Genomic DNA, 18,317 nt, shown 5'->3' on the forward strand with positions numbered 1-18,317 from the left:
CTTGTGTGCAGTTTTCCTGAGAGCTGTCAACCTTATGTAGAAGAGAAAACACAGAACTCTGAACTTCACCAAAAGCAAAGCATGATAATACAGCAGACTTCTGTCTGGGACATTGTCTCACTGCTGTTTAATACCTTTTAAAAACTTGCTGGAGAAGAGTAGTGACTTTTGCACACTCTTTGAGAGGAAGATGCCCTGTTCCTCTAGAATGGTGACTTGGGTTGAGGGAGGGAACTTTCTGCCATGAGCAGCAGTTGCACGTGCAGACTGCCGGCAGAGGACATGCCCCTCAAGTCTGCTCTGTGTGTGCTCAGTCGCTTCAGTCGAGTCCAACTCTGAGACCCTATGGGCTCCTCTGACCATGGGATTCTCCAGGCAAGAATAGTGGAGTGGGTTGCCATTTCCTCCTTCAGGAGACCTTCCTGACCCAGGGAATAAACCTGTGGTTCTTAGGTCTCTTGCATTGGCAGGTGGGTTCTTTACCACTCTGCCACCTGGGAAGCCACTCAAGTCTGTAGGGGAGGAAAAAAGTTCCTAGAACTACTCTTCTAATTTCTCAAACAGTGCTTCTAGCCTTTGAAATGTATTTTAATTACTCGAGTAAATATATTTTTGTAAAAAGCTCAAATATTGTGGTTAAAGTAAAAACCAATCTTGACCAAACCTCCCAGTCCCAGTTATTCATAGCCCAGAAATTGCCCCAGAAGAGAGCACTGTTAAAGGTTGTTCTGTAACCTTCCAGACACTTGATTTGTTTTCATACATTTATCAATACTTATGGAACTGGATAGTAATTTTTCTTTAGTATTTATTTTATTTGGCTGTGCCTGGTCATAGTTGCAGCAGGTGGGTTCTAATTCCCTGCCCAGAGATCGAACCTGGGCCCCCTGCATTGGGAGCGCAGAGTTTCAGCCACTGGACCACCAGGGAAGTCCCTGGATAGTATTTTTTCAGTATCACACTGTATGGTTCTTTTAATCTTGCTGCTTTCACTATCCAGTATGTCTTTTATTTGTAGGATGGTTCTTAAATACTTGCCTCATATGTTAAGATGCTACAAGTTGTACATAATATTGGTGAACCATAGTTTTTTTTAAAAATCCTTTCCTCTATTAATGAATATTTAGGTTCATAGAGCATTTTTAAATATTATACTTTAAGTGAACTTTCTTATCCCAATGTATGAAACAAAATGTATACTGATCTGCTCCTCTATTAAGCTATAACAGAGCTTACTAATTTAATATGTAGTAACTTAGACAATATATGAAAACAACACATGTATATACAAAAGTTTGAATTATAAACAAAAGTATTTGTTAATATTATGAAGTATAATTGGAGAAGGAAATGGCAACCCACTCCAGTATTCTTGCCTGGAGAATCCCGCGGACAAAGGAGTCTGGCGGGCTATAGTCCATGGGGTTGCAGAGTCGGACACGACTGAGCGACTCACACACACACACACACACACACACACACACACACACGCAACTTAGACAAATAATCCATTTGTGCCTTGTCCATACACTTTGTGCTGCAGTTTCTTTCAGTGTAAAATTAGAATAAAAATAGCACCCTTTTAGCAGAGTTGTGGGAAGGATTAAATGAATTAGTATATGTAAAGTGGTCTCCACGGTGCCTGGCACATGGTGATCTCTGCCTTACTGCCTGCTTTGTGTCTGGAGCACAGTGCTTGGACCACGTTGTATTAGTCTCCATGGAATTGCTTCGATCTCTGGCCCATGAATTGACTAACTTTGACCTATTTGAGAGCATCATACGAGAGCAATGAGTTCTGCTGGCTCTGTTTACTGTGAGGCTATCACCATGAATGTTGTTTATCCCACTGCACAGAGTCTCTTTATGAAAAGAAGGGAAGTTTCTCCCTTCCTTAGGAAGAGTTGTGCTTCTCCTAGAGTCACCTGGAATTTATCATATGAATCTGTGCATCTTTTAACTCAGTTGTGCTTCCCTTTTTCCATTGACTGCTAGAATGGATTCATATCTTTTTTAAAAATCTACTTCTATGATTCTAGGACTTGTAGTTTGTGTATTAACTGAACTTACGATGTCAACTTCTTTTTTTTTTTTTTTTTTTTTTTGGTCAACTAGCTGCTTCTCTGGGTGATGGTGTGGGTAGATCTTTTACTGCATGAACCCACCACTCCATCTGACAGAGGCCCGGGTGGTATGGTAGTTTCCTGGAGTCTTGTGGAAGGAGCCCTCCCTTCACCTCCCGTGGGGCAAGCGGCAGCTGCCAGTGCTGGGTGGCCCTGTGGATGTGCTGACTTTGGCGCTGGGTTTGGACGTGCACAGCTTCACTTGGATGCCTGGGTCCTTTCCTTTTGCTCTGTCCTCTGAAAATCACCATCATGTGAGTTCTTGGACAGAGAAGCAATTGACCTGCTGTTAAAAACTACTTTCCTCTCTCGTTAGGTTCTGAGAAAAGGTTGGTTATAATTATATCTTTGGATACTAGTCAGTGTTTGACCATGTGATGACTGGAATATTGATTAATGGAATAATAATAAACTGCTCTCAACACAGAGAAGCCTTTGGTGATTGTCAAGGCCCTTTGTTTATGATATGAACAATGAACAAGACGCAGACTGGGGGGGCGGCTGGAGGAAGAGGCAGGGGAATGGCAGGGATGTCCTGTCTGTCTGGCCTGTGTCTGGCATAGCCGCCCTGGGAAATGGCCCCTGGGCTCACCCTCCCACTACACCTTCAACAAACAGCTGGTACTTCTCTCAAAAGTGACACCCCAAGGCTTGAATAAAGAATTCTTGGTCCCTGTTTCTTTTTTAGAGCCAGGCCTGGCTCCGCCACCTGCCCTCACCTAGGCAGTGCACTGGGGAAGGGCAGGACAAGGGAAGGGAGGTGATGTCTTTTCTTAATTAATGAAAGAGGATTGGAAAGCCATTCTGAAGGTTGGAATGTGGTTCTGATTTGGGCCTTAAATTCACTGTGGAGGAAGGGTGTGTGGGAGATGCTGGTCCTGTTCAGTTCCATTAGCAGCTACCTCCCTCCTCCCTGCCTACAACCAGGGCAGACACACCCAGAAAGTGACTGCAGCTCCTGTCTCTAGCTCAAGACATTTTATAAGATTTGCCTCTCCTCTGCTGTGTCAAACCTCCCTCACCTCTGATTTCCATGGTTTCTGGCTTCTTTGTATTTCCTGTGTTTTCCTTCTGCTTGGCCCCAGAGATCCTCTGGCGGTCATTTGGGTTCTTCTCAAGCTGTTTCATCTTGGCTTACTCCTCTCAGCTCTAGCACTGCAGCAACTCCATGTCCACCTTGACTGTCACAGCCCTTATTGAGGGGTGAGATTGTCCACTCCCGGGGAACACGTAAGTAGATGAAGAGCCTTGCAGTTGACATCCCCCATCCTTCATGCTCTCTGCAATGTTCAGGATGGGCCTCCATGCAGTGAAGTGTGCCTCGGCTTTGGAGAACCCTGGCAGGAGAGTCAGGAGACGATGTCTGTGCTGGGGTTGTTCCCACGTGGTCCCTTGGTGGATGGTATCAGCTCCCAGGTCTCCTCAAAGAGGTGGACCCTTATTGCTGTTGGTGCAGCTGGCAGGCTGTGCCTCCAACCAAACCAGACCCAACACGCCCAGTCACGTCAAGCACCGCCGGGTCTGGAGTTCCATGAGAACCTTTTTAGCCAAAGGTGAGGTCATTCAGGGGGTGGTTTTGCCAACTTTCATGGCACACCTATCACTGGCATCTGGTCTGGTCCTCCTTGAAGTGGTTTCGACATCTTGTGGCTTCCTGTTGAGGTGGGTTGTTTGCATAGATAATCAGTGAAACTGTCCTCACCAGTTGCATACTTCATTTGGAAGTTGGTAAGATGTTTTGCCAGTTTTTTAAGTGTGTGTTTTTTTCCTTTTCCCTTTAGTCCCAGGTAAATCACCACAGTGCTGCCGGTAATGAAACATACCAGGAACGCTTGGCACGTCTAGAAGGAGATAAGGAGTCCCTCATATTACAGGTGAGTCCTTTCTGGTGGGAATCACTTTGTTCTGTTACCTCCAACTCTGTAGCTGCTTTAAGTGGGAGGGAAGTACTAAGGGTTTTCTCTGCGGGGTATCTCCTGTTCCCAGAGTGTATGTTTCTCAAAAGACTTTTTTTTTGAAACAAAGCAGAAAGTAACTGGGGACACAGTTGGCTTTGGGAGGCTGTGAATGGATTCATTTATTTATCACAGACTATGAGAGTACTTCCCTCTATGCACTGGAAGCTCTGTGACCAGGCTGATTAAATGGGGCCCTGTCCTCCAGGAATCTTGCAAAGGAGATAAGATGTGTCCTCATGTCACTAGTAAAACAAAGCTTCTTTAAAAGCCCCAGGATGGATGCTCACAGGATCAGCCTCAGTTCTGGAGTTGGATCCAAACTGATCACTTTGAGGCCAAATCCCCTGGAGCTGTTAACATGGGTTAATAAGCCTTTGGTGATGCTCTTACTTTGAAGAAAAGTGAAAGTGAAATTCGCTCAGTCATGCCCAACTCTTTGCGACCCTATGGACTACAGTCCATGGAATTCTCCAGGCCAGAATACTGGAGTGGGTAGCCTTTCCCTTCTCCAGGGGATCTTCCCAACCCAAGGATAGAGCCCAGGTTTCCCGCATTGCAAGTGGATTCTTTACTTTGAAGAAAGGAACTCCAAAACTTTTCAGAAGCAAAGAGTCAAAGATAGTTTTGGATCTGAAAACTTGCTTCGCATTGTGAAAAGCTGAGTGCTGTTTACGCATCAGTCACTGTGACTGATGATTTGGAGAATATTAAGACTAATATCTTAATCCCAGCTCCTAAAAAAGAACTTCGAGGGTGGTGGTGAAGACTGATAGTGGAACAGAAGGGAGGAGGCAGGTGTAGGATTCTGGGCCCCTCCCTAGACTACGGGCCTTAGCTTGGAGCACTAAAGTTAGCACTAGTGTTTAGAGGCTACAGTATGTTTGACTTTTTCCCTTCTATTTTACCTTATTTCTTTATTCATTTCACTTTATTTTATGAATAGATGTATTGATAGAATATATGATTATTTTAGAAACTTTGGGACGTCAAAAAGAATTTAACACGTTGCCCCTTTCTTCCAATTTTTTTACTTCTCCTGTCCTGCCCCTATTTTAAAAAATTAAGCTCAGGCCAAATATACAACTACACAATTTTGCATCCTAGGATTGTTTTTCTTCACTTCATTGATTTATTTATTAAAAAATGTTTGCATGCCCACAACTCAGTAGACACTGGTTTTAGGTGCTGGGGAGGTAGCTGTGAAGAGTATAGACAAAGTCCTTGTTCTCAAGCTTCCATGCATGTGTGTGTGTGTGTGTGTATGTACAATAAACCAATTCATAGAATGTTTCCGGTGATGATAAATACTATGGAAGAAAATAAAGCAGGATAAGGACTGTGTAGTCAGGGAAGACCTCCCTGATAGGAGGAGACTTAAGGAACTGGGGAGGGAGCCGCATGGAGACTGGGAGAAGCACATTCCAGGCAGAGGAGGTGGTCCCTCCAGCGCACACTCTGAGGTGGGAGTTATCTTGGTGTGTGGGAAGAACAGGAAGGGCCTGTGTGGCTGGAGCTGGTGACCATGAAGAAGCCTGGGAACTGCCTTCAGAGAGGTAGCAGGGGCCAGATTATATAGAGCAGTAGAGTGGAGATGTTTTGAGGGGTGTGTAATTTTAACCTCCATCCCAATGACATGACTAATGAAAGTGTCCAATTTAGAATTTTGCTACAAACAGTATGAAATTGCAAGCTATCGAACCAGGAACCTTTGTGGCTGAAATAAGACATTCCTATTTAGAGGACCTGGAGAAGGAAATGGTAGTCCAATTCAGTATTCTTGCCTGGGAAATCCCACGACCAGAAGGAGCCTGGCAGGCTACAGTTCATGGGGTTACAAGAGTCAGACACGACTTAGTAACTAAACAACCACAGCAATGTAGAGGACTACAGTTTAATACAGAAGTACTCTCTTTGATAGTTTTAAAATCCCAAATTCTTGAATAATCCTTATTAAAATAATTCTAGCATAGTCGGGAAGCTGCTTACAAGAAAAGTCAGAAGTGGATCATTGTTGTTGTTCAGTCCCTAGGTCGTGTCCAACTCTTTGTGACCCCATGGACTGTAGGGCTTCAGGTTCCTTCTGGCCATTGTAGTGGTTTCTATTCCTCCAGGAGCTTGTAGACAGGCTGTCAGAGTTGCTCTTACGTACTCACAACTGTCTCTAGAGGCTCCATGACACGGACATGACCCCCAGCATGGGAGAGCCTTGCTTAATTCACAAGGTAGCTCAGCCAGACCCAACTCATTGGAGCCCTTGGTCCAGAACGTTCTCCTGGGTTTACCTGGAGAAGAACAAGGGGAATCAGACAGGGCAAAATTTGTTGCTTCCAGAATTAAAAGCAAATAAAACCAAAATCTTTTATTAATATATCTCATTAGAATGTAACTTCTGAATGCAAGGATTGTCATCTTTTTTTTTTCTTCTTCTTCTTCTACTTTTGTATCCCCTCAGTTTCTAAAATTATTCCTAGCATGTAGTAGGGGCTCAAAAAATATTTTTCTTGAATAAAGGTCACATTTAGAATCTTTACATATTTCGTCCCAATTTTCTACACCTCTCCGTTCATAACTTTGACTGAGTATTCATGTTCAGAGTATTCGTAGCCCTGTGTATCCTGAGTTGTATGAGTAGCTGGGCTATAAGCTATAGGAGGCCAGAGACCATGCATTATTCTTCTGGGTACCCCAGTGCATGACCCCACAGTTGGGTACAGACTCTCTACTTACTGTCAGTCTTCACAGTAAGATTAATCACAGCATATCCTTCCCAAATAGAAACTCTGGGACCCAAGGAGCAAAGGCCACCCCTGGAATGCTATTCTTTTGAAAGTAGAGTAAGTAGTTGGAGAGGCCCAGACTGCTGATCATGTTAGGCAGCAAGGATAAGGTGCCTGTTTGGGGATTATAATCGAAATGTTAGCACACCATGCATCAGCTCCAGGAATATGTTTCAATGATTCATTAATCACTTAGGAACATAAAAATGAAAGGCTTAAAGCAGCCGTATTCATTAAGATTAGTTCCTCTGTAAAAGGGAGCCTTATAATTCATAAAGTTTGTTTAAACACTCATAAAGGAATTCACAATAAGGCTCATGCTCTGGCTATCTTTCCTTTAGAGACTGAGAAATAATTTACCATCATGTATATGTAAATAGCGATGAGTCAACCATTGGTTAAAAACAAGAAGGCTGTAGAAGATCTCAGTTTACCAGTACTTGATTTCTTTATTTTGGCAGAGGTTTCTCATGCGCTTTCTTCCTCTTTCTGCTCTGAGTCACCTTTTAATAACAAACAAGGAACAGGGTCCTGAGGCTGTTTGCTGATAGAGAAGGCTATGAAAATCCTCTCAGTCTGTATTTTGGGAACAGTTTAAATGACTTATTGTAAATGAATTTTTATGAACTAACAATTCCAATAGACAGTCTCACTGTTCTTCAGAAAGACAGTTGTTTTCCTGCCACTGTCTATGCAGTGTGGCTTGTATATATTTATGACTTAAAGTCATGTTTTGGCCTGTGAAGCACAAACCCTCTCTGCAGCCAAGTGTTGTCAGTGCTAATACATGCCCTTTACATCCCACATTCCTTAATTGCTTCAGAACCCTCACCTGATAGGTGAGCGGTCCTCACACCCTGATGAGAGGGGGAAGGTCATTGGCTCATCTGCACAGAAGTTTGGATTGTGCTTCCACGTGAGGTGGCAGAAGCCCTGGCAAGCCAGCCGAGGGAGCCCTGTGGAGGCATAGAGAGCCAGAGTCCAGCCCGGAGGCCACACTTGTGGCCGCTGGGTGTTTTCCCCCTGAGTCTGTCAAGAGCCGGAAATGTGACCGACCTTGTCAGGGTGGTGGCTGAGACTTCACGGCCAGGTGAGAAAATAACCTGGGTTTCCTTCATCTAGGACATTTCCACCACCTGCCACCCGCCAAAAAGAACAGCCCTTCTTCTCGCATCCGGGGTCAGTGGTGTGTGGGGAGCCAGACCTGATCCTCAACCTGTGCTTTATCTCTTGGGACAGGTGAGTGTCCTCACAGACCAAGTGGAAGCCCAGGGAGAGAAGATTCGGGACCTGGAAGTGTGTCTGGAAGGGCACCAGGTGAAACTCAATGCTGCCGAAGAGATGCTGCAACAGGTACGGGTGGGTGAGGCCCAGGCCCTGGGTCCTGCAGCCGTGTGGGTGAGCCCCTTTCTGGGTCCAGGTTAAAGAGCTCCCTGCTTCCTTGCCAGTCCTGCCTGCAGGGACGGTTGGACGCCCAGCTTGCGGTGTTTACACAGCAGGTGAAACCAGAGGGGGAGGGCGGGGAAGGGCAGGCCTGAGAGGAATAACCTGTCGGGCTGGTTCCCCAGATTCCCAAGGCACTTTCTCCAGGCCTGGTTCAGTGAGGAGCTCTCACAGTCCCCCTCATCTCATCATGCCAACCACATGGGACACACGTTGGCTAACTCCTCATGACCAAGTCGCCCATGGTTCTGGCTACCGCCTTTGTCCTATAAGTGGCATCAGGGGTTTTCGAAAGTCAATTAGGCTTATTTTGTGCCTCTTTCCCACCCTCACTCTTCCCCTACTTGCTCTGTGTGCCTTTCTTTGATAAAATTGATCACATTATTACATAAATAATATTTTAATATAGTTTAATATATATCAAAATGAAAAAAAATTAGCTGCTCTTTTACCATTCAAAAACATCTCTTAAATGTCTTCTTGTTTCTCGTTGGTCCTTTTTGCTGTGTACATATGATATACAAAAACATATTTGCGCCAGAGATATGATTTAGTCCTTAGATTTCCTATGCTTTACATCATAGAGGGAGTGTTTTTTTTCCAGTTTAAATGTTACTGTTGTTGTCTTTACTATCACTTAAAGATTTTTTTTTTTTGTAAAAATATTATAGTGAATTGACTTCCTGAACAGTCTGACCCCATTGTAAATAATGAGCAGCAGTTTTTAGGAAGAGGTGTTGAATTTTTGTCAGGTGTTTTCAGAATCTGTTGAGACGCTAATTAGAAATTGTATTTTATGAACTAATGTGATATATCTAGTTAATAGGTTTCCTTAACTTGCATCATTTTTGTATTGCAGTTATTTTGAAAAATAAACCGTTACTGAAGTTTATGTGTGTATACTTTGTAGCTCTTGGTATAGTACCTGGCACATAAAATGTGCTCACTAGTTATTTAAAGAATGAAAGTCCTTCTTTTAAAATGAAAATGAGTGGGTTCAATTAGAAGCTGCTTATAATCCTTTCCCCCAAGTTCTAACTTTTTTTTTTTAAAACTGGTCAGCATAAAATTCAAATTATTTCTCTACAGAATAGTAATGAATACAGACTTTGAATATAACCTCTGGTCTCAGGATGAGTGTCTTACTTCCCAGGTATTTCTTAGCTTTGAGTGCATTTTAGGAACTTAAAAAAAAAAAAAATCAGTATTTTTATACAAATGTCTTTGTAGAAACTAGTTCCAACAGCTCTGAAACTGTTTTTAGTTCATCCTTTCACTGCTGATTAATAAGTTACCATGTTCTTGGCTTCATTTGATTTTCTGTTTAAATTCTGTGCCATTTCTCTTGCTCATCATATTCCCTGGAAATCTGAATGACAATAGGAATTCTTTTCATTTTTAAAAGTTTAATCTTCCTTTTGAAGACTCAGGAGAAAAAAAATAGCCTGGTGGAAAAATCTCAAATAGGAGAAAAGCATTTTCACAGGAGTGCATAGGACAACCCACTAGATTGTATTTTCAAGAAGGCAGAAGGTACAGTTCTGGGACGGGGACCAGGGAGGAAGATGATGGAATGCTGTTAAAAAAAAAAAAAAAGAACCTAGACAGATGTAGACCAGGAAAACTTGCATGTGGAAGGGAACGTGTCAGAAAAATGGCAGAAGGTTAATGTTTCAGGAAAGTCATGCCTGGTGAGTAACCAGCCACATAATCGGAGGTCAGAAAATGGTCCATTGTGGTACCTGAGCTCTCTGATCACTGCCCTTCTGCTCTCCCAGGGCCCCCCGACACCCCTCTAGTGACAATGTTTCTGCTTCCTTATTGAGTCTCTCTACTAAGGAGTTTGATTTTGGCTCCCAGCCCCACCTTGGGGAGGTTGCCTTGTCCTCCTAAGCATTATCCCATAGACTGGATTTTAGACTTTTTAAAACAATTATTGGTTTTTTAAAAATTTTTGGCTGTGCTGGGTCTTCATTGGTACACAGGCTTTCTCTGGGTGCAGCGAACAGAGGTTACTCACTAGTTGTGGTGCTCAGGCTTCTCATTGTGGTGGCTTCTCTTGTTGTGCAACACAGGCTCTAGCAGACTCAGTAGTTGTGGCCCATGGGCTTAGTTGCCCTGTGGCATGTGAAATCTTCCCAGACCAAGGATCGAACCCTTGTCCCCTGCATTGGCAGGCAGATTTTTATCCACTGGACCACCAGAGAAGTTCAGCTTTTAGACTTTTTAAAAGTCGTAAGCTCAACTACCCTTTTCATCGTGTTTCTATTCTAAATCTTCTTTCTTGTGTGCTGTGGGTGAGGTAGCAGTCATGTGGTTTGCATGTACCATAGGTGGGTATCTTGGCTTGGTAGGTTTTAGAGGGTAGTAGCTCTTATTTGCTCCCTCTGGGGTTGAAAGATCTTCCTGAACTTAACCAAGTTATTTTTATGCCCATAGCTTTGACCATGTTCTCTCAGCCCTTGAAGGGTAAAATGAAAGCAGTGTGCTTTTGCACTCCTCTCCTGGAGGATTCTGAGTTAAGTTCTTATGGGGCCTCTGAGGCATCGCGCCCACGCATGTGTTTGCTGGGCTTGGTGGTGCCTGAACTGGAGATGGTTGGGTTGCCAGCTCTTAGTCCCACGTTGAATGTTCTGCACGTGCTAACGCTTCTCTGAAATCTGCTCGATGCTGTTTGAAAAGACGCTTAAATCTTGCACCACAGTGCTGATGTGATGCCATCTATAGCTTCGAGTGTGTACATAAGTGTCCTCTTAACTGGGGACAGGCAGAGACTTGCCTGATCTGACTGTGATATCCTGGGCCCCGGGCTCATGGTAGAAGCAGCATGACTCATGTCCTTGAGGCAGAAAATGGACGCAAACAATTACCTTTTTCTGCCAGCCCTCAAGACTATTCTTGCCTGAGCCAACCTGGCCTCCTGTTAAAGGCCCAGGAGCTCTGAAGGAGCATGGGGCCTGCTGACTGCACATGGACACTGCTTCCCTTGGGAACGAGTTCCTAGCAGCCCTGCCCTTTGAACACATCCTGTTTGAAGAGGCAGCTGACCGCCCATGGATGCCCAGTGTTGCTAGATATTCCAGGTTTCCCAAGAAGCTGGGAATATACATATAAGGATTTAAAGATTGGTCTTTCTGTTTTAACATCTTAGTGACCAGAGATATATTAATATGTCTTTTGTTACCTGAATGTTATTACCTGAGTGTATAAAACCTGGAGTGTTTCAATATTCACTAACATAACAAATCAGCTGCAACAGGTATTAGCGTCTGGAAAAATCCCCAATAATGTGTTAAAAAAAAAAAATTGGCAACTAATTTAAATGGGAAAAAGAAACAAAGTTTGAACCACACAATATTTACCTTCAGGCTAAACCTGGCCCATGGACCTCTGATCTTCAACCTTGATTCCAGACTTGGCCCCTTGGGCCAGCTGGAAGACCACTGTTGAGACAGGGTAGACTTAAGGAAACCCATGCTCAACCACGTAACCCAAACCCTGTGCATCCATGGGCTCCAAACCCCACTGTGCTGTCTCTCCCCACAGCTGTTCCCCTGACCAATGTCAGCCTCCCTCCAGGAGCCCAAGAGGGAGGAGGTTACTTCCACACCCGACTTGTGAGCCCAGGACCCCTCAGCCTGGCTTGGCCTGCCCCCTCTCCTAAGTGCTGATCTCTTTGTTGTTGTTCAGTCACTAAGTTGTGTCCAGTTCCTTAACAACCCCATGAACTGCAGCACTCCTGGCTTCCCTGTCCTTCCTTATCTCCCAGAGTTTGCTCAGACTCATGTCCATTGAGTCACTGATGCCATCCAACCATCTCATCCTCTGTTATCCCCTCCTTCTCCTGCCCTCGATCCCTCCCAGCATCAGGGTCTTTTCCAATGAGTCGGCTCTTCCCATCAGGTGGACAAAGTATTGGAGCTCCAGCTTCAGCATCAGTCCTTCCAGTGAATATTCAGGGTTGATTTCCTTTAAGATTGACTAGTTTGGTGCTCGCTTCGGCAGCACATATACTAAAATTGGAACGATACAGAGAAGATTAGCGTGGCCCCTGCGCAAGGATGACACGCAAATTCGTGAAGCGTTCCATATTTTTTAATTAAAAAAAAAAAATGAAAAAGAAAAAAAGATTGACTAGTTTGATCTCCTTGCTGTCCAGGGGCTCTCTCCAGTACCACAAATTGAAAGTATCAATTCTTTAGCATTCAACCTCCTTTATGGTCCAACACTCACATCTGTACATGACTACTGATCTCTTAGCTCTCATCTGTTTTCTTCTACACACTTACCCATCTGGTCTCCCGAAAGGGAGAGCATGAAGACCTATGGGGATAGACAAGTGAACCAGGACCAAACAGAATCAGCACAGAGACAGGGCCACGTGAGATACACATAGATTATGGATACGTTTGAGGGCAAAATACTTCTTATCTGTAGTCTGTTGCAGAACATGGGGTGGGAACAGAGCATCCGTGAGTACCCCTTGGGACTGCCTGTGATAACACCTGCTCTGGTATGGTCCCTGACTCACTGAGCATGTCTAGATTCCCCAGGGAACCTTCCCCATTAGGAAGAGACATTTCCCAGGAAATGTACAAGTGGGTATTCAAAGGGCCACGGCCTGAGACTATTTTCACTGGTCTGAGTATGGAGCCCACAGGGCTGAGATTTGCCCCTTGGTTCCTTAAGCAGGTCATGAAGTCCCTGGTGACTTTTTCTGGAGCGGCCTCCGTGGGTTCTCTGGGAGGTTCCTCTGCCTCCGATTGCTGACCCTTCTCCAGAGGGTGATGACTTCAGTGGAGAAGAGCTTGAATACAGAGCTGGCAGCCAAAGGGAGTACTTTGCAGAGACCGGCCGTCAGCAGATGTAATCAGTGTCAAGAACAGAAGCCACGTTTAGTGCCAAGAAGAAGAAAGAATAAGGAATCCGAGGTGGGAGGAGGAAAGGCTACAGAGCTTCTTGGAAGACACAGTCCAGCTTTGGGGAAACTGGGAAGGACCTCTGGCTCTATTTCAGTCCTCCTACCTGACCTGGTGCTCCAGGCATCAGGTAACTTCATTTGTGTTGGCTGCCTCTTAGACAAGATCGGGCGCGTTCAGAGTGGTATGGCCGTAGGCTTGGCTGCCTTTTAGGTGAGGTATGTGCTATGCTTAGTCACTCAGTCATGTCCGACTCTTTGCGACCCCATGGACTGTAGCCCGCCAGGCTCCCATGTCTATGGGGATTCTCTAGGCAAGAATACTGGAGTGGGTTACCATGTAACTAAATGAAATTTAACCAAGGAATCAAACCCAGGTATCCTGCATTGCAGGCAGATTCTCTACCCTCTGAGCCACCAGGGAAGGTGAGGGGTGGAGAATGACAAATGGAGGGGATTTGGAATCTGCAGACATGACTTTCTGCAGATTTAACGCTTGAGATTGATCTGGATAAGTCAGTGAACCTATGTTCTTATTTATAGAGAAAGAGGATGACAGTGTGGACTCTGCTCTGCCTACCTCTTAGAGCTGTAGTACAGTTTTTCCAGTTTTGTAAAAACTGGACCATCGCATAATGTCCAGGAAAGTGCAGGACCCAGGCTCAACTCCAGCCCCTGAGTCGAGTGAGGGACCAGTGTGCCCAGATGTGTGAACACAGCAAAGCGTCGTCAGCACCCAGTTCATAAATTCCTAAAGAGCACCTTGAGGAAAGTATTTCTGCCTCAGAAAGGACATTAAACAGAGCTATGCATATGCTCCTGTGGGAACACAAATCTGTCCAGGGAGACAGGGCACTTGAGTCATGCGTGAAGAAAACAGGGATTTGCCAGTTATTCCCTAAAACTCCCCGTGGGAGATTCATGAGGCAGATAACTGTTTTCCTCAGGTTTAGCTCATTTGCTGTTGAATCTCCAGACCACAGCGTGAGGTAGGTGCTTTACCCCTTTTTACAGATAAAGTAAAGGGACTGAGGTTCAGAGAGATGATCTAGTTAGTAGGGACTGAGTCAAATCCAGCTTGACTATGAGCCCCTCTCCCTGAAAGAGACTTCCCAGCAGGGCCTTGGCCTCTTACCTCAAAGGGCAAAGGGAGACATTTTTCCTTTCAAGTCTTTCCTTGGCCTGTAAAGACCATTCTGGTTTCAGGTTGCCAGTCTGGCTACAGGGCTCCATCATTGGCCAGTAACTCACTGGGTCAGGTTCCACACTTAAAGATGGAGGTAATTGCTTCAAGATGTGGCCCTTTAAGGAGAGTCTAGTTGAAAGGCAAGCTCTTTTTATCAGCCCCACTCAGACTCTGAGCTTTGGAAAAAGGAAATGACGGTTTGCTCTGAGAGGGAAGCTTTTTTTTTTTTCATCTCCAAGAAAGGAGATGTATTTGCCCTTCTGGAAGAGATTACTGGTCGTGGTGAAGTGAGGGGGGTGGGTGATAATTTTCTTCATTGGTTTTCTTCCTAAAGTTTCATTATCCAGTTTCATGGCCCTTCGTAGTAAGAAACACAAACCACCCTCGTTTCATACCACCCTCTGTTTATCCCCTGCCTTCTCTCATTTATACAGGCAGCCTTGAAACAATCAGGAGAGCAGACGCTATGAAACCGTTGCCTCTCATCTCCAGCCCCCTGCCTGCTCATACTGCCCCACCCCCGCCCATTATAGTAGCTGTGTGATTGGGATAGATCCCAGCAGGATCCTCCCATGGGTCCGAGGAGGTGCCAAACCTTCTTTCTAGACAAATAGGCTGGATCCAGAAATCACTCCAGTCTTGGGGATGGGTGCTCAGGATCCAAGAATGTTATTCCTAAAGGGTAACCAGGATAAAAGAAGCTAGCAAATGACAGGAAAAAGAAAAAAAGAAAGGTCAGAGAAATGGAAAGGGAGGATGGGGCTACACTGATGAGAGGATTCAGGGTGAGTCAGTGAGTTGAGAGCTGAGAAGTGAAAGTGCAGGCATTGGTCCCCGGAGCCAGGACGGTTTCTGTATTCTGCCCGCTGAAGGCAGAAGCCGAGTTGCAGGCATGCAGACGTTTTATCGAGAAGTAACAGGAAGATGAGGAAGAGGCAGCAAGAGTAGATTATTCTGTTCAGGGCTTGGCTGTAAGGGGAAGAAGGGAGTGGAGAGAGAGAGCCTGTGTTCGCACTCACACCACACACAGAGTATGCCTGCCCAGTCCAAGCACTAGGGAGCTGATGGTGGTCATTGGAGGGGAAGGAGGTCAGGAGGGAAGGTTCTTTCAAATGTCAGAAATTTGATCATGCTTATAGCCTGAGGGATGGAAGCTGATGGTGAGGAAGAGATTAAATGCCTGTCAGATTGGATGATTAATGGCCCTACCCTAGAGGAGTGCAGACTTGGTGGGAACTTCCTCTAAGGCAGTACAGAGGTGAGGGAGGGCCCAGGTCCCTGTGAGCAGGCTTCACTCTGCTCTACCGGCTAGAGGGAGAAACAGGACTAGGACTCAGAACAAAGCCCGACGCTACTGATTAACCAGGAAGTAACCTGAGTCTTCGTTCAAGCTGAGTGAGGATGGCATGGAGGACTGTTCAGCCACAGGAAGGTGGGTCAGGTGGGGCAGTTCAGAAGAAAACTCTGGAATCAATGTGTCTTTTAACATATGCTTTTAATGTGCAACCTGGAAACTTACTGGGCTTGGGAGCAGTTCTTTTCTTTTTTAAAAAAAATTAATTTATTTTTTAATTGAAAGATAATTGCTTTACAGAATTTTGTTGTTGTTTTCTGTCACACTCTGGAACAATTCTTAAGATGGTACAACCTCACAGACGTTCTGACAGTTGCATTCAGTCATGTCAGTCTAGCCTCAGAAAGGAGGTGTGGGCTTGCTTTCTCTGGGACATGATTCAAGAGAGAGAAATGAGGGATGATTCCAGGAAACTTTGAAACAAAAGGATGTAAGTTCAATGACTGATCAGATGATCTTTAAAAATCTTTTCAGTAAATATGAGAAGAGGTTATTTGAGGAGAAGAGGGGAATAGGGTGGGGTTTAGAGCTCAAAGAGAATGGAAAAGATTTGGAACAATCTCTGAAAGAAACCAGCCAGAGGTGAATACAAGTTTTGCCAGGCAGTGTTGGAAGATCAGCTGTAATTAGATAGAGTAAATTTGCGTGGAAACAAATTGGCATCATTAAGTGACTTTTACCAGCAGTTCTCAGGCCATGGGGAGTGGAAACATAGGCAAAAGTCTTTGAGGTTTGGCACAGACTGGGCACACTGGTGAAGCAAACACACTTCAGACCTAGGGGCAGGAATGAGTTGGGGGGAGAATTTTCTGGTGCAGAAATGGTACAATGGAAATGATAAGCCTTAAGGTATACGGTGGCTATGGAGGCAAATACTGCATGAAGGAAGTTGATAAGCTAGGAAAATAGGGGGTTATTAAGTAACTAGTAGCCACAGAAGTCGAAATTAAAGATGTTTTGAATAAGTAAAAGCGCTAGTTGAAAGGTCAGAGGATTGTGGCTAGAGGGGAGAATTTCAGAGTTGAAGATTTTAAAAGCAAACATACATTCTGGATCAAGATGAGGGTCAGGTAGTAGTTTAGATGGTAAAGAATCTGCCTGCAATGCAGGAGACCCAGGTTCAGTCCCTGGGTTGGGAAGATCCTTAGGAAAAAGGAATGAATACCCACTCCAGTATTCTTGCCTGGAGAATCCCATGGACGGAGGAGCCTGGTGGGCTACAGTCCATGGGGTTGCAAAGAGTTGTACACGACTGAGTGACTAAGCACACACACAACTAGGATAGAGGTCGTAGTACGTAACAATGGCTGGAGGCCGTGCTGGGCCTGGAGATGAGGAGGTGGAGCCGGGCTGGGATAAGGCTGGTGAAGGCTGATTTTGAGTTCAGGGACTAGGATGGTACTTCTCAATTTTAATGACCAAGACTGGGGTGATGATAATGAAAGGGGGAAGCACATGTTAATAGATGCAAGCTATGAGAGAGTATGTAGAAGTTTTACTAACAGTAGACCATGTGAAATTAAGCAACCCCAGGTTTCTACTTAAGACTTTGGTGTGTCTAATTGAAACGTCCACTCGGAAGGTTAGTGTGACCAATCAGAACCCTGGCATTACCAATTGGAATGCTATTGGAGCTTGAATGCAACCAATTTGAACATTATCTTTGTCAACTTTAACATTGGTATGACCAGTTACAACCTGGCAGTTAAAACAGCCAGAGGGATTCTGGCAATAAAGGAAGCAGAGTAGATTCTTATCTTCAAGAGAGATGCTTTCTGAAGTTTTTTTGAATCCTGCCTGTCTTGGTAGGATTGGGTCAAGATATTGTATATTGGGTCAATATCTAGGTCAAGATATTGTCTTATATCTTGACCACTAGTCAATAGATAACTGCATAAATACCATCTTAAAAGACTCAAGCACTCCACAGGAGCTGTGTTTTTAACTCTCCTATCCCTAGGCCTTGGCATCTGATAGTTGAACAAATGACTGAAGTGTCATGGAAGAAAATTTTCTCAGTTCTCAGCACTCCAAAGCAATTGTTATTATCCTATGGACCTAGAGTTCTAGAATCATCCCTTTTTCCTTTTGCACTCCTGGCTGGGAAATTTGCACACATTGTACTCAATCTCTAGCTGTGACTAGAACTTTCAGTTTAGTTGCTCAGTCGTGTCTGACTCTCTGAGACCCCATGGACTGCAGCACACTAGGCCTCCCTGTCCATCACCAAATCCTGGAGTTTACTCAAACTCATGTCCATCAAGTCGGTGATGCCATCCAACCATCTCGTCCTCTGTCATCCCCTTCTCTTCCTGCCCTCAATCTTTCCCAGCATCAGGGTCTTTTCAAATGAGTCAGCTCTTCGCATCAGGTGGCCAAAATATTGGAGTTTCAACTTCAACATCAGTCCTTCCAATGAACACCCAGGACTGATCTCCTTTAGGATGGACTGGTTAGATCTCCTTGCAGTCCAAGGGACTCTCAAGTGTCTTCTCCAACACCACAGTTCAAAAGCATCAATATAGATAATATTGATCATCAAAAAAGAATAGAACTTT

At 44.7% G+C, this 18,317-nt stretch overlaps 1 protein-coding gene and 1 non-coding gene across 12 annotated transcripts in view; both read left to right on the forward strand.

Moving 5' to 3' along the window:
- PPFIBP2 (PPFIA binding protein 2) overlaps positions 1-18,317 on the forward strand; it is a 161,060-nt gene that overhangs the window by 83,031 nt on the left and 59,712 nt on the right. For 8 of the 11 annotated variants that reach the window (XR_010664396.1, XM_065944479.1, XM_065944480.1 and 5 more), the window contains 2 exons: positions 3,905-3,997; positions 8,098-8,211. Coding sequence is in view for 8 of the 11 variants with exons in the window: in XM_065944479.1 (XP_065800551.1) it covers positions 3,905-3,997; positions 8,098-8,211 (207 nt within the window). In the remaining 3 variants the exon portion in view is untranslated. Of the gene's footprint in view, positions 1-3,904; positions 3,998-7,819; positions 7,949-8,097; positions 8,212-13,039; positions 13,351-15,019; positions 15,838-18,317 lie in introns of those variants that run through there. The other 3 variants (XM_065944484.1, XM_065944486.1, XM_065944485.1) reach the window with 3 other exon arrangements.
- Positions 12,291-12,397, forward strand: LOC136176184 (U6 spliceosomal RNA). Its single transcript, XR_010664551.1, has one exon. It is a non-coding gene; the product is annotated as a U6 spliceosomal RNA (small nuclear RNA).

This window comes from Muntiacus reevesi, chromosome 9 (assembly GCF_963930625.1).
Source record: "Muntiacus reevesi chromosome 9, mMunRee1.1, whole genome shotgun sequence".
Taxonomy (NCBI): Eukaryota; Metazoa; Chordata; class Mammalia; order Artiodactyla; family Cervidae; genus Muntiacus; species Muntiacus reevesi.